General features: G+C 43.5%; 1 protein-coding gene across 1 annotated transcript; it reads right to left on the bottom strand.

The window, feature by feature from the left end:
• Nucleotides 1-545: 545 nt before the first annotated feature.
• Nucleotides 546-10,826, bottom strand: LOC136652446 (vomeronasal type-2 receptor 26-like). Its single transcript, XM_066629387.1, has 6 exons — nucleotides 10,621-10,826; nucleotides 9,837-10,128; nucleotides 5,983-6,828; nucleotides 3,987-4,214; nucleotides 3,013-3,139; nucleotides 546-1,456 (listed from the first exon to the last, which is right to left on the bottom strand). The coding sequence occupies exons 1-6, from the start codon at nucleotides 10,824-10,826 to the stop codon at nucleotides 546-548; spliced, it is 2,610 nt and encodes an 869-aa protein (XP_066485484.1).
• Between the last annotated feature and the right edge of the window lie 5,888 nt (nucleotides 10,827-16,714).

Genomic DNA, 16,714 nt, shown 5'->3' with positions numbered 1-16,714 from the left:
TTTTGGCAGGAGGGCCACATTATCTCTCTGACACTGTGTCGGGGGCCGGGGAAAAAAAGAATTTATTTACATAAGTTTACATAAATGAATATATTAAAGATGAACTTATATGAATGAATGAAGGTCTTGCAATAGCTCATAACCTATAAAACCTATAAAAGGCCTTGCACAAAGCAAGGCTGGCCTTTCCTTTGCTGCAGTTACTGCATCACAGATGTGAAACAGAGAGCAGTGGGGGAAGCCCTCATCCCACAGCTCACGCAAGAGGTCAAACAGTCGCCCTCACACTGAGAGCAGTTGCACTGGGCCAGTGCGGGTTCCAACAAATCTCCAGAGGGCCAGAGGCTCATTGGAGACTGGGGGCTCCCTGAGGGCCAGATTGAGAGGCCTCGAGGGCTGCATGTGGCCCCAGGGCTGGGGTTTGGGCACCCCTGCTTTATAATGTGCACAAAATGCAGAGGTGATCTCCAAGTATCTACTTTGTTGGTTTTTATGCAGTTAGTTTTCAAGAAAGCATTGCTGACATTGTGAAATATGCCACTAATTTACTTGATGGAATTCTTTTTCTTAAAAAACTGGTCTCTGGTGTTCATTTGTGGTCTTAACAAAATTATGTGCACTTTAGGGACAAAAATAAAAAGAAGTAAAGCTGCACTGGAGGCCAAAATGGAGAAGATCTCCACAACCACCACATATTTGCCTTTCATGCTCAGGTAGCTTGGAAAAAAGGACACCCACACACTGCAAAAGACCAACATGCTGAAGGTGATAAATTTGGCCTCATTGAAAATGTCAGGCAGCTTCCTGGCTAAGAAGGCCACAGTGAAGCTGATGATGGCCTGAAAGCCCATGTAGCCCAGAACAAGATAGAACATGGTGCCTGAGTTCTCATTACATATTACTATGATTTGCCCAGAATGAGAGAACATGTCAAAGTCTGGGAATGGGGGAGAGGTACATAGCCAAATGGCACAGAGGCCAACCTGAACAATAGAACAAATAAAGATAAGGGAACTGGAAAATTTGTTTCCCACCCATTTCCTCATCTTGTTTCCAGGGTTTGTGGCTCTGAACGCAAGAATCACAGTAACACTTTTACCCAACACACAAGAAAGAGCAAGAGAAAAGACATTTCCAAAAGCAGCTTGTCGAAGAAGGCAGGTCATCCTGCCAGGTCGTCCAATGAATAGGAAGGAGCAGAGGAAGCAGAGCAAGAGGGAGATGAGCAGAAGGTAAGTGAAATCCCGATTGTTGGCTCTGGCAAGGGGAGTGTCCCGATACTTGATGAAAGTTGCAAGCACCACAGCTGTGAGCAGAGTGAAAACCAATGCAGTGGAAGCCAGAACAGTGCCTAAAGGTTCATGGTATGCTAGATAAGTGATGACTTTGGGGATACAGTGGCTGTGATCCTTGTTGGGATGCTCATCTTCTGGGCATTTGTCACAGTGAGATGCATCTGAAAGGAGGAGAGAGTCATGGATCCTCCCTGAAATTCGGAACCCTCATCATACACTTCACTAAGCAAGAATCATGGTCAACATCGTATTTTGCTGCCTGCTCAGGATTGACAAAGTGTGAAGTTTTTAAACAGCAGGTAAGTGCAGACATGACACTGTCTTCGATTATAAGTGCTTTGGACATATTTGAATCATATTTTTTTTACATATATGTTATTATCCATCATGCAAAAATACCATCTATTCCAATCCTATTGAGATATGGAAATTAAACACTTACTAGGGCATCTTTCTTAGGGCCCAATCCTAATCTCACCCAGTGCTGGCACTGAGCCCTAGCCAGCACTGAGTACTGTAAAAGTGCCATAAGGAACACAGCACAGGCACTAGGCCCAGTGCCAGCAAGAAGAGGGTGCACCACTGCCAGGAGTAAGTGCAACTGCCAGCAGTGTGGCCTCTGGACGCTGGGGGAGGGGAGGGCAGAACAGGGACGGGTCAGGGAAGGAACCAGGGTGGAAGGGGGTACTACCAGCAGAGTGCTGCTCCTCCAGATCCTGAACTCCTTGTTGGGCCAGAAGGCCCGACATGGAGTCTCTCCAGTCTGCCCCAGCTATGAGAAACCCCATTGCAGGCTTTGGGCTTTCCCTAGGAGACCTCTGGCTCTTTCCCAGTACCTGCTGGGTACAGCTTTGGTGCCACCTCTCCAGCAGGAGCTGGGAAGCTCAATATGGGGCTGCCAGTCCTGTCCAACTCTCCACCTTCTTATCCCTTAAAATACTGCTACTGTTTGAAACTATAGGCATTAGGAAACCCAGGAGTGTTTGTAATGGGCTGGGGAGAAGCAGAAGACTTGTTGGCATCAGAAGCCTGAAATGTTTAGGAGATCAGGGCTTGGTCAATGTGAACTGTTCAACATTCCTATCAGTTGTAATCAATAGCTAGATGCCAGCAACTGTGGAGTCACTCCACAGTTCTGTTAACATTCTGTTACCTCTAACAGGGAGGGATCATCAAAAAGAACCTGATCAAACTTGGGCCTATTCCCCAAACTGGAACTTGGACTTTGGTTTCTAAACATCTTCATGGCAGCTTCAGTTTGCTCTGTTCCCTATTTGAATTCTGACACCCGTGCAGCTTCTTTTAGTGGCTCACTCTTCTTTTAGTGGCTGTATGGAGAGCCTCCCTACTTTGTTCCTATGCATTTTGTCAAGGCCACATGACCTTACCCTTTCCCCCCTCCCAATGCTGTCTCTGGAATGCCAAGAAGTAGGGTATTTCGGTAGGTAGGAGGAGGAAAGGTTTGCTGGTGCAAAAAATAGGAGGCATTAAATTATCACATTCTATGGTTTGGATTAAAATCACATCTAGGGAAGAACTGAAGCAGTGAGAAAGACTCCTTGAGATTTCTATTTCTGTGCCAGGGATGGTGATACTGAAATATACCCCCAATGCAAAATAAAACATCTAATGGAAGAAGGAATGCCAAAGAGAAGGATAAAAGCTCAGTTGCTGTCAAGTGTCCCTATATATTTCTTGAGGCTCCCGAGCATCATACCTGTCTGATTTGAAATGGTCCCTCCAGGACATTGCACACAGTCATAGCAGCAAGTCAATTCTCCCTCACGAGCTTTCCTGTGGTATCCAGGTTGGCATCTCTCAGAGCATGTGGAATGTGGAATCATCTGACCATAGTATGAAGGTAATGCAGTTTAACTGTATGGAATCTATCCATGCATACACCTTACCCTGAAGTATGACATTTTCATTATCATAAATCATACTACAGATGTAAATTAAAATATTCCTAGGTCCTATTCTTGGGCTGAAGATATCTAAGTACAGTCAGTTCCCATATGGATGATTCTCAAGAACCAAATGCAGGCTACACTGAGTTCCATGATGAAAAACAGGGAATGGGATATACATGCAATATTCAGAAGAAACCCTCTGAGTACAGAACCCATTCACAAGTACAGTTTTCTAGCACCAGGTCCACTCGGTAAAATTCCTGATTTCTCTTGGCCCCTCTCACCCTTCTTTCTTCCTCTATGCTTGTACATCACATGATCTGTTTTCCTTGTAACATTCTCTCTCTCTCTCTCTCTCTCTCTCTCTCTCTCTCTCTCTCTCTCTCTCTCTTTCTTTTACATAACAACCACTTTTGTTTAGGGTCAGGCACATGAATGGCTATACAAATACTGCATTGCTCCCCCAACCCAAAAAAAGTCGCTCACTGCAACTCTATTATTATCTCTGCAAAACATTTATCTGTGTTGCACTTTCACTCCTCACTCCCAAACCATGAATTTGTGACACGGGGCACTGCACCTAGCACAAGAGAGAAATTTCCCCCAAATGTGCAAGTTACAGGTGTTCTGAAATGCCCAACCAGTAACAGGAGCAAGATGTCCAAATAATATGTGCCAGAATCCATTCTGTGGTTCTAATACTGGAAAAATAGTTACCAGAGCCAGAGGGGTAGAAGAAATAAAACAGCTTCTGTGGGAAATCGGAATTTGAAATGTTCACCTGGTTGAAGCTGCTAGGCCAAATAATGGTCTCTTTCTTAATGGTGAACCCTTGGTTGGAGGAAGCCTGGGAATCCATGGTTCCAACTCTCATTCGGATGAAGGATTTATTTGGGAAAGTGACAAAGTTCAGAATGTCATATCCAGTGGAGAATTCCATGCCTTCACTGAAAAACACCTTCTTCCCAGCACTGTTGTTAAAATGGATTGCTCTCAAAAATGGATGAAGCTGGATGAGAAAATCAGGTGTCATAAGAGCATAAGAAGAGCCCTGCTGGATCAGGCCCAGGGCCCATCTAGTTCAGTTTTCTGTATCTCAGTTTGGCTTCCAGATGCCTCAAGGGGCACCCAAGACTACAAGATACTTGCATCTCACTGACACTCCCCTGCATTTGGCATTATATTTACCCTTGCACCCCCCAACAAAGACACCAGACTTCAGCATGGGTTTAACTGAACTCACCTTCAGAAGGTGCAGGAAGGCATTCCCCCATATTCATGGATTAACATATGTTAAACTGGAACTAGCTTCTGGAACTGAACCCCCCCCCCCATGGATATGGGGGGCACACCTGTACTTATGCTGAAACACATCTGCCATTTTGCTACCCATTCTCCCAGTTTGGAGAGATCCTTCTACAGCTCACAATTCCTTCTGCTCTTCACCCCTCAGAAAAATTTAGCATCATCTGCAAACTTGGCCTCCTCACTGCTTATCCCTGTCTCTAGGTCATTTATGAACAAGTTGAAAAGCATTGTTCCCAGGAGAGATCCCTGAGGCACACTGCTTTTCACCTCTCTCCATTGTGAAAATTGCCCTTTGATACCCACTCTCTGTTATACATCCATGTCAGGAGGTATAAAGCTAGAGCAAGTGTTTGAAAGTATGGAAGGCTTTTCATACCACAAAGGCAAAATCCCACACTCAGTGTTGAATCCTTTCTTTTTCTGGGACAAATTCATGCAGTAATATGAAGAGGATTCAAATAGTCTATTCTGTTTGTTAGTTGTCCTATTCCTTAGAGAAGAAAGATTGTCCTTTATTTCAGTGCCACTATCACATCATTTTTTAAGAAAAAAATATTGATCCTCAAAAATCCCAGTGAGATAAAATATTCATTTATAGATGTTCATCCCTGATTCTTGTTTTATACTATGATTTCTGCATTTAATATACAGGTGTGAGCCATCTTAACAGCCGAGATACGTTCTCCAATCTCCATTGCTATGCAATTAGGTTGTTAAGTTCAGCCCAATCTAGTGCCTTTGTTGCGTAAACAGACACTCACTGCCAGACACTCACTGGCTGTACAGGCTACTGGAGACAGATTGCCTCTTCTTTGCGTTAAGGGCCTCTTTGTTGTGCTTTGACCACTGTCCTATATGTGATCCGTCGTTAAGCGGAAGGTTGTTAAGCGGTGGACACCTGTATTAATCTTTCTTTAGGATTACACTTTTTTCTTTTTCTCTCTTTCTCTCTTTTAATATTATTATTTGCATGTATAGTTTGTTTTTATCACTGTATTTTTTTAATTCTTCAAAACAGGTTAAAAAACAATTCCACTGTGATAAGATCTGAGATTTTCAGACACCCTGGTTTAGATTTTTGATGCAATGTAACATATAGTAACTGCTTAAACAGTCAAAGCCTTTGACACTGTTATATTTCACTGTGTTTCATTGAAGACATTTTAACGCATATTGTTAAAATTTAAAAAATGCACGTAAAAGGAGAGGTAGAATTCAACAAAAACTCAGCCGATCTGACCCCTACTAGCCCATGGCTAAGAGGCAGTGGGAATACCTCTGCCACTCCCACTGAGAATACTAGCCAAGTAAGGGTCAACCCATGTTGGGACTACAGTGAAATTAAAGATTTAAACCCCTCACTATGGTTCTCATGTACAGCAGTGCCTCGCCCAGCAACTACTTACATTGAATATATCCTCACACTTCCACAAAACCCAATGACAAAATGAGTGTTACTCTAACGTTACCTCCCAAGGCTGCATGGTCTGATGTTTCATTCTGGGAATTTCCATCAATCTTCTTTGTCTGAATGAATGAACAGCATGTAATGCATGCGCCAAGGCATAGACTGCATTATATATACTGTAGCTCTGGTCAGACATGCTCATTTCAAATGCAGACCTAGGAAGAGACTCTAACTTTTCCTCCCCTGTACAGGGCAGGTGGTGTTTAATGGTCAAGTCAGATGTTTCATTCAAACAGCCAAATGCAACAAACCAGAACTGTTTCAGGAACCGACTGTTTCCATGCTGGGAAGGATCAAAAGTCTGGAGGAATTTCCGAAATCCTGGCACCTTATTTTTGTGGATTGCCATGGACAAGAAACCATGGAAGAATTTGAGGTCTGTGTCACCATTCTTCACTGTCGAAATGAAGTCCCAACTGGTTGTTGTGATCCAAATCTTCTTCAAGGGTGATGTCTTATATAGGTACATAATTGGTTGCAAACCAATCAAGGACTGTGCATTCCCATACACAACAATTACATTGGCTTTTGTCTTACTAAGAACTTTCCAAATGTCACTTTTAAAACCTATGGTGGGTTTGGTGCTGAAGGATGAGAGAGAAAATAATGGGACCTTTCTTGTGAAGTCAACACAGATGCCATTCCAACTGAGTACTGATTTCATATTTTGTTCAAACTCCACTCCACTGTCATCATCTGAAACTATGAGTCCAATCCATGTCCACTGGAAATACCTTAGGATCCTCATTAACCCTTCACTCTGAGAAGCTTCATTGGAAGCCATCTGGTACAAGAAAGGGAACTGAGTTGTGTCCCTCAGTCTTTGGTCAAGTGAACCATAACTGAGCTGAAGAGTTAAAAAAAAGAAAGTGGTAGAACTTTTGTGATCTATTCCACAGTTATGGTTGGTGAGAACTTTGATAAAGGCTTCTCTGTTGTGGATTCAGTACTATGAAAATGTCCCTTTAGAGCAGTGGTCTCCAAACTTTTTGGCCAGAGGACTGCATCAAATATCTGGTGTAGTGTGGAGGGCCAGAAAAAAATTTAAAGTTTAAATAAATAAATTAGAGATAGAACTTAGATGAGTGGATACATGAATGAATGGGCTCATTCATTCAACCTCTCTGGCCCTCAGAACACCCTCTAGACACAACCAGAGCACAGCTCTGGTCGTGTTCAGTTGAGTGGGCCAGAGGCTTTCAGGGGACAAGAGGCTGGCAGCATGCCAGATAGAGGCTTGCTGAGGGCTGCATCTGGCCCCAGGGTCGGGGTTTGGAGACCCCTGCTCTACAGCAGTTATTTTCAGCTTTTTTCATCTTACGGCACACTGACAAGGTGCTAAAATTGTCAATGCATACCATCAGTTTTCGTATCACTGACAAGGCACACTATGCTGCTGGTAGATGGTACACCTGCAGACCATCCGCGGCACGCCATGGCACAGTGGTTGAAAGTCGCTGCTCTAGAGAGGTAACAACAGTTACTTCTTTTCTGAGCTATAAACTTTACTTTGAGCAAAACTTTGGGTGAACAGTTTGGCTGAATTTGACTGTTAAACCTTCAGTGCTTTTACTATTATCTTGTATTACCTCTGTGTTCCTGATGTTAATTTTACTGCAGCACAAACAGTGGAGTCAGGAAAATAATAATAATAATAAATAATAATAAACTTTATTTATATCCCGCCCTTCTCCCTAAAGGGACCCAGGGCGGCTATAATATAAAATATATAAACGGAATATAAAAATGTTCTGTCTTGACTGACAGAAAATTACAAAAAGTAACAGTACTCACACCTCCACATTGATTCTAAAATGTATCTGTTAACCTGGGGGGGGGGGAACCAGTGGTTCACTGTATATAAATATGACAAGTATTTTGGTATCTAGACTCATGGAAAGAGAGAGGAGGATATTGAACCAAACTCCTGGGTATCAGACTAATACAGGATTCATAAATGCTTAAAAGACTGTGGGCGCAATCCTAACCCCTTATGTCAGTGCTTTCCAGCAAAAGGCAATGCAGCTCTGAGGTAAGGGAACAAAAATTCCCTTACTTTGAGTGACACCCAACTGCAGGAGGCAGCACATAATAATAATAATAATAATAATAATATACAGTATTTATATACCGCCTTTCTTGGTCTTTATTCAAGACTTTATTCAAGGCGGTTTACATAGGCAGGCTTATTAAATCCACGCAGGGATTTTTACAAATTGAAAGAAGGTTCTCTCTTTCAAGAACCACCACATTCAAACTGTTACACTCCGATCTGGTTTAACATTCTGGCCTCCATCCTCCCACACTCCGAGCAGATGGAACAGCTCAGCTGCAGCTTGCCAGCTGCTTCAAGGTCGCACGGTGCCGGTGGCCTCGAACTGGCGACCTTGTGGATGTTAATCTTCAGGCAAATGGAGGCTCTACCCTCTAGACCAGACCTCCTGCCCATGTCCCATTGGCATGGCTATGCCAGTGCTGGAAAGCACTGACATAAGAGGTTAGGATTGCGCCCTGTGTATATCATCTTAGTTTTTCTGGGGCAATGATGCAATTAACCTTATTATCCCTGTAGTGTGACTGGATAAGGAAAATTAGCTAAACCAAAGTCACACACTCAGCCTCTTCAGATGCTATACTGAGCTCAGGAACAGAATGTACACATTTCCATGTGAATCACAGAACTTGGGTTCATTATTTCAAATGACCACACCATGTACGCTGTACAAAGGTTGTACAGCATTGAACTGAACATGTGATTTAAAATACCCAGGTTCAGTCTAAGAAAGATAGTTTCTTGGGATACCAATGCAACACACTGTGTCCAGTTAAACTGAGAACAGAAACTGGGAATTGCTTAATTCATAGTCCTGACACAATTGTGTAGAGCTGAACTCCATCCAACTCACTGAAACATAAGAAAATCATTAACAGGGGAAAAAGAACCAATGCAAAATGAAGCAGAAGGGGAGCTTTCAAATTAGAGTCTGTTTTCTCAAACAGACACAATGCCATTTATCATGCAATGGTCTTTTGTCATTGTCAGTTCTGAGAACAGGCTGGTTTGGAATTTCAGCTCTATACTCTAGATTTAACTGGCCATGCAACTGTAATGCATACATTTCATTAGAATCCAGTGCTCAGCAATCCTAAATAGGAGATCCAGTATAGATGCATTTTCGTCCTGAACTTGATGCAATTCAGATTAGTTCAGAAAGGTGAACTGCTATAACTGAATCAAGAAATGTCTGAACTCTAAAGAAACATACTCTGATAAGGCTTGCAAAGCTATACAAAGGAGTTTCACATACTGCACTCAATCTTGAAAATCCTGCTAAAAGGTAGGGATCCCTTATCCAGAATTCTGAAATCCAAAGTTTTCTGAAAACTGCAACATTTTTTAGGTGCCTACATGATACCACAAGTGGAAAACTCAACACCTGACATCACATGATAGAGTGCATAAAATGCAAAAAGAAAATTATTTAAAATATTGTATAAAAGGCAATGGTCGCAATCTTAACCCCTTATGCCAATGCTTTCCAGCACTGACGTAAGGGCAACGCAGCTCTGTGGTAAGGGAACAAACATTCCCTTACTTTGAGGAAGCCTCCATGAGTGACATCCAACTGCAGGATGCAGCACATGTCCCATTTGGCACCCCTATGCTAGTGCTGAAAAACACTGACATAAGGGGTTAGGATTATGCCCTCAGTGTATAAGGTGTATATGAAACACAAATGAATTTCATGTTTGGACTTGGGTCCTATTCCCATGTTCAATTGTGGTAGTTCACAGAGAGTATGTTGGTTGTCTTTTGGACATGGTGACTTGATGTTTCATTCCACTCATTCCTACCTGTGGAATCTTATAGAGATTGAGCATGGTGGATAGCTGGATAGAAGCTTCAGAACTGAGTCCTCCAATGACTGCTGATATCTTGAGTTCCTTTCCACACTTGAAATTGGGGAAGCTGTCTTTTTTTCCAGACAGGAGAGACAGAAGGGTATCATAGCTTAACCTTGCTTGGAAGGCATTGTCATAGATGTGTACGCCAAGGGAGACATTAGGTAGGAGATTGGGATCTCGGTTGATTTCTTCAACAGCAAATAACAATGCCAAGGCATGTTGGTAATTTCTTTTAATTAACCTATGTGGAAATAAGATATTTAAAATTGCTTGCTTACATGAGTAGATCCCCATACCTCTTCCCACCAACACAAAATTTCCAAAGTTCTGGTAGAGTAACAGGTTTGAAATTTGCTAAAAATATCATGGCTAACATTATTCAGGCTGAAGTATTGCCAGTCAGAAGAGAGAGGACTTGTGTCACACTCTCGTCACAAGTACAACATGTTCCAGCCTACAGATTTCCCAGTGATACTCCAGAAAGAAAGATGTCCTATCCCACAACTTTTTCATGCAGCAGTTTGCAGCCTCAAGGTGTGCACAATGTACATTAAAAGCCATCCATGACTGTGCATTGTGGTCAAGTGTCTCCATGTGACTCCACTCTTCCGTACCCAGAATGCAGTGAACAATTGTTTTGTCGGTGGCGCGTAGTAAGTTTAAGATACTATTCTTGACCATGGACCCATACTATCTCATATCTGCTTGAAGTTCAAACTACAGAAAGCCTTACGAGTATGTGTATTGAATGGCATTCGGGGGTAAAGTCTTGAAGGACTCTTCTGGATATGCAACCAAATGTACAGATGAAAAGGCGCCAATCACATGATTTCCCGGCTTCAAATAATCATATGCGTATCTGCGAGTTGTTGCTTTGCAGATTGTCTCTGAGACACTGCAGATAAACTGAGGCAGGTACGGAAGCCACAGCAGGAGCATTTTAAGTCCCTGAAATTTGCTTCAACCTTGGAAACTTCATTCACCTGGCTGAATGCACAGCATAGACTGAACAATGTTGATACACTGATGATTCCAGGTTGGGTGTAAGAGAGCCCTGCAATTTGTGTGTTTACAGGAGACACAATATCATCCTCAAGTTCTGCAACTGATGGATTTGTTTTTTGTTTCTGACTGATGCTTCTGAAAATTCTTGGGGGATTTACATGGAGAAGCCTCAATCATGTGTTTGCTAATTATAGGGCCGATAATCACCACTCTCTTTGTGGCTTTCGGAGGTTCTCTGTTTTGTAGAATAGCTGCAGAAACGTTTTGTGTTGGAACTTTGCTAAAACATGTTCTACCCCCTAGTGCAGTGGTTCCCAAACTCACTGTGGCACCCTTCACACTCATAGGGGGCTACATGGCCTTATCTTCCAGGATTGCCATGCTGTGATCGTGTGGAATCTCTTGAGCTCTCATGTGATTGTTGTATGATTGCATGTGATTCTCACATGATCGCATGAGATTTTGTGCAATCTCAGCCTAGCGAGCCAGGAAGATGCCGCTCAGTGCCCTTATGAGTGTGCCGTGGCACCCTGGGGCACCATGGCACAGTTTGGGAACCACTGTTTTTGTGGGTCAGTAGGCAAGCAGAGTGTATCTCAGTTGGCCAGATGTTTCTTGGGGTTCTAGACTACGAAGGCTTGTATATGAAAGCCACCACCTGATCTTCATCCCTGGTATTTGGTACTCAGGAAATACAGTTGAGGTGTCGGTATCCACAGGGATCCGTTCTTGGACCCCCCTCCCAGGTTAATGAAAATAGTGGATAATCAAATCTGCAATCTTTGGCCCCAGAAGCCCTCCAATGGGCAGCTCCGATCCCCTCTGGAGGGCTTTCTGAAGCCCATAAAAGGAAGCACACATCCTCCTGTTGCCTTTGCGGGCTTCAGAATGGCCGTTTCAGCAAAAAAAAAAAAATGCTTTTTGGACTTTTTAATGCCATATAAGTGACTTTTTAATGCCATATAAGGCATTCTGAGGCCCAGGGAAGCTCCTGAAGGGACATGTGTATGCTCAACAGGAACTAGTGTTGAGCCAGATCTGTGGTTGCACAATTCACGGATACTGGGGCTCTATCTGTATATGTCAGAGAAATGGGAGCCGAGGAGCCCTAGTGAATAATGAACCTGAAGTGCCTCATATCTATTTGTTCATTTTGAGGTCTCTCTCTCTCTCTCTCTCTCTCTCTCTCTCTCTCTCTCTTTCTCTCGCTCTCTTGCTCTCTCTCTCTCTGTATTATGTATCACAGGATTCTAAGAATATAAGAGAAGATTATATCTCAGCCAAGGATGCCTATGTCCTGTTGCCACTCCCTTGCATCTGGCATGTCAAAATGATATTATAAAATCAGCATTTGTGTAACAGGAAGCTGGTTGCAAAGTAAAGAGAAAAGAAGGAAGTTCTGTTGGTCATAGTATAACCTAACCTACTGTTTGACCTTGGTGTAGGACTTTGGCAAGGCAAGGAATGTACTATGGTGCATGTTGCCAGGTATCTTAGAGTCACTTTCCTTTAAGAGAACTGAAACTTAGGGCCCATTCCTACTTTCGCTGCCCAATGGTGGCATGCCTGCTATAAAGCTGTCAGCCCCAGTCGCAAAAGGCACTCCAACAAAACACAATTTAGCCTGCCTTGGGAAAGCCTATGTCTTCCCACTCCCATTATTGAAGGATTCCCTGCTCACCTGGGCAGGTAAAATGATGGAAGAGGCGGGGGGTGGAAGGGCAGAACAGAGGCAGGAAGGGGTGAAATGGGATAGGGTGAAGGCAGAGAACTGGTGGAGGATGAGCAGATTGGGTCAAAGGAGGGAGGTGAAATCAGTGGTGATGGTACTACCGATATCTGAACCCCCTTCCTGGACCCAATCCTGTGGTGCGAGGCAAAGTGGACTTACGACAGTGATTTAGTTATTGTAAGTCTGAGTTGACTCATTTGCACTGTGGAGGCTTACTTCTGGATAAAGGAGCAATTGTTCCCTTACTTAGAGGTGAGCTCATAGACCCCTCCCTTCCTCACTATAGGACACAACAAACCATTTTGGCACCGCTGCATCAATGGATGATAAGGGGACAGGATTGGGCTGTGAAGGAGGTTTTTTTTTAAATTATAACAACAATGTCATTTGCTTTGCAAAAGGGCATAAAAGCCTTGGGCCTTTAGTCTAGGCATGTGTACAATATAACCACTAAGCTGTGCACCAGGTCAATTGTTCCTGAATAAAGAGAAAAAATGAATCTCAGACTGGAAGCTGTTTGTGTCCTCAGAGTGTGATTTATCCAGACCCAGAGCCCAGGGAATGGGCAACTGAATTACCCTCACATATTCTACTTCTAAAGATGGAGGTCCAATGAGCTCTCTTGGGAAAGAGTTGTCAACAATAACTTGTGTCAACGACTGACCCCTTAACGATGGACTGCATATACAAGGTGGTCAGTACAACAAAGAGGCTCTTAATGAGGCAGTCAGGACTCCCACAGCCTGCAACAGAGTGTCTGTTTACACAACAAAAAGGCTCTTAATGCAAAGAAGAGGCCATCAGTCTCCAGTAGCCTGCACAGCCAGTGAGTGTCTGGCAGGGAGTGTCAGATGACACAACAAAGGCAGTAGATTGGGTTGAATGTTTGCTTAATGACCTAATCACATAACAATAGGGATTGGAGAACATATCCCATTGTCAAGTGGTGCACACCTATATTGTATCCCTTGTTATTTTGGTAAATTGAAAAAGGGAACTAGCATCATCTTTCCTTCATAAAGTGCTGTGTCCCCACCCTCCTGATCATGCTGTTGTGTGTTCATCTATGCTTAATCCAGCTTTATGATGTGATTTCTCAGACATGGTGATCAGAAGTGCACCAAAGATCCAGATTGGTATATTAGATTAAGTAGAGGACAGCAGATAATGGTCCAATGATATCATTGCTCATGAGGGCCATATGCCTGCATCTCTGTGTTGAGAAAGTTTGGAGCAGTGGCATAGCTAAGGCCTCTGGCACCTAGGGGCACAAAATATTTTAACACCCCCGGTACCACATACCCACCATAACATCCTGCCAAAATATTTCATACCCCACATTTCTTAGAGGCCTATAAAAGGCACTTCCGCTTTTTGCCGAAAACCAGAAGTGCTTTTCAGAGTCCTAGGAGATACCCCCTCAAGGTGTGGTACCTGGGGCAATGTATCCCCCTGCCCCCCCAGCTTGGAGGTCTTTAGGGGGTGCGGAGAAACACTTTGACTCATGGGTATATGCCAATCTTTATTCTGTGCCCTGCACTGTATTTTCCATATGGGGGGAATCCTGGAATTTAGCTTCCCCAGTCCCACCTTCCAAGCATATGTCTCACAGGTTCCATTGAAATGTGCCAAGAAAGAAAACTGCTTCCATAAAAGATAGGTGCCAACTGTTGTCTCTATGCAAGGTAGGTTGTGAGTTATGTACAATAGAACTGGCAATAATTTGCTCCCCCATAGCCACTGCCACTATCCCCGCGTCATATCATGTCACCCTGTACCCAGTCATCCAGCTGATGTGTGCCATACTTCCACAGCCTAACAGAGGTCTGATGCTACAATTGCTTGCTCTCTTGTGAGCCCAGAAAACTATGGAGTGTCCATACATCAGGTGTTGCCCCATTGCCATCTACCTGATGAAATCAGAACCCATAGAGCAAGGAAGCAGCAGTAGAAAACCACTAATCAATAATGAATACTTATAGGTCTTGGTCTTCCTTCTCCTAACTTGTTCAACAACAACATTGCCAAAGTCCAGTTGTGCCATTACAATGTCATTATTAAAGGAAAGCATCCCCAAATCAAGGGGGGGGGGGGCTGTTCCACCTCTCACAACATCAAGCCTACCTATGGCCCCAAACCGACATTGCATTGATGGCCTGCTATTATAATGCAGAAACCATCACTTCTACACTCCACCCCCTCCTCACTCAACCCTGTCTACTCCCTGCCCCTGTTGCCTGATTACCTGCCCTCCTTGAAGTAGCTGGCTATGGGAACAGACCACCAACACTGCTGCTGTTTGTTGTGGCACTCCCAAAATGGCCAGTGGCAGCATCCACAGCACACCACTGGAAGCCATTCTACAACAGCAGAACAGCATTCCGCAGTCATAAAGAGCTGTGTACCCCTAGTTAAGGTCAGGCTGTCAATCATCCTGTTCTCTGAGTCAGTGATTTTCAACCACTGTGCCATGGCACTTTGATGGACCCCAAATGGTCTGCAGATATGCCACAGGAATTTGGGGGAGGTCATTTAATTTTAGGCCCACTGGGGGATGTGAGCCCCATCAGTAAATGAAGGATGCCTTGTCAATTGTCAAAAAAAACTGGTGCTATGCCTTGACAATTTAGTGCCTGACTTCATATCACATAAAAGTGTTTTTTTTTTCTTTTCTTTTCAGAATTACACAATGTAAACAATGTATAGCCTTGACAATGTCAGAGCACATCCATTGCATGCTCAAGGAACTGGGCTCATTCCCTGGAATCTATAGGTAGGGCTGTGGAAGATCCTAGGCTCAAACATGGAAATTAACAGACAGTACAGAAAGAGATGGTTTAATGATCAAGCTGAGTATACAGCAGCCTAATACATTCTTAATGTCACTGTGCTACAACCGAAGCCCAATTTATATGGCATAAAGCCTCAAAATTGCACAAATGATTTTCTGCAATATTTGTTTGGAGGTAGTTCCTCCAGATTGTCCTAGAGATAACAGCAACAGGAAATATATTAGATAAAGTATGGGGTTTATTCCAAATATATGCACTGCTTCCTGTATCCATGAAAGGATTGGCAGCATGACTAACTGCTCTAATGAGCTACCTGGTAGAATTCCTTTTCTTAAAAAACTGGTCCCTGCTGTTCATATCTGGCCTCAACAAAATAATGTACATTTTAGGGGCAAAAATACAAAGAAGTAACCCAGTGCTGGAGGCCAAAATTGCAAAGATCTCCACAGCCACCACATATTTGCCTTTCGTGCTCAGGTAGCTTGGAAAAAAGGACACCCACACACTGCAAAAGACCAACATGCTGAAGGTGATGAACTTGGCTTCATTGAAAGTGTCAGGCAGCTTCCTAGCTAAGAAGGCCACAGTGAAACTGATGATGGCCTGAAAGTCCATGTAGCCCAGAACAAGATAGAACATGATGCCTGAGCCCTCATTACATGCAACTATGATCTGGCCAGACAGGGAAAACATGTCAAGGTCTGGGAATGGAGGAGAGGTGCCCAGCCAGATGACACAGAGGCCAACCTGAACAATGGAACCAACAAGGATAATGGAAAAGGGCAGTTCTTTCCCAACCCATTTTCTCATCTTGCTTCCTGGGTTTGTGGCTGCAAATGCAAGAACCACAGTGATGGTTTTGCCCAACACACAAGAAAGAGCAAGAGAAAAGGCACTTCCAAAAGCAGCCTGCCGAAGAAGGCAGGTCAACCTGCTTGCTTGTCCAATGAACAGCAAGGAGCAGAGGAAGCAGAGCAAGAGGGAGATGAGCAGAAGGTAAGTAAAATCCCGATTGTTGGCTCTGACAATGGGAGTGTCCCGATGTTTGATGAAAGTTGCAAGCACCACAGCTGTGAGCAGAGTGAAAACCAATGCAGTGGAAGCCAGAACAGTGCCTAAAGGTTCACTGTATGCTAGATATGTGATGACCTTGGGAAGACAGTGGTTTTGATCATTGTTGGGGTGCTTGTCTTCTGGGCATTTGTCACAGTGAGATGCATCTGAAGGAAGAGACAATAATGGGTGGTCACTGAAACATTTAACACACATAATGGTGCACAACCCACGGCAAGGGGAAT

This window comes from Tiliqua scincoides, chromosome 5 (genome assembly GCF_035046505.1).
Source record: "Tiliqua scincoides isolate rTilSci1 chromosome 5, rTilSci1.hap2, whole genome shotgun sequence".
Lineage (NCBI taxonomy): Eukaryota > Metazoa > Chordata > Lepidosauria > Squamata > Scincidae > Tiliqua > Tiliqua scincoides.
This window is presented reverse-complemented; position numbering and strand designations above follow the sequence as displayed.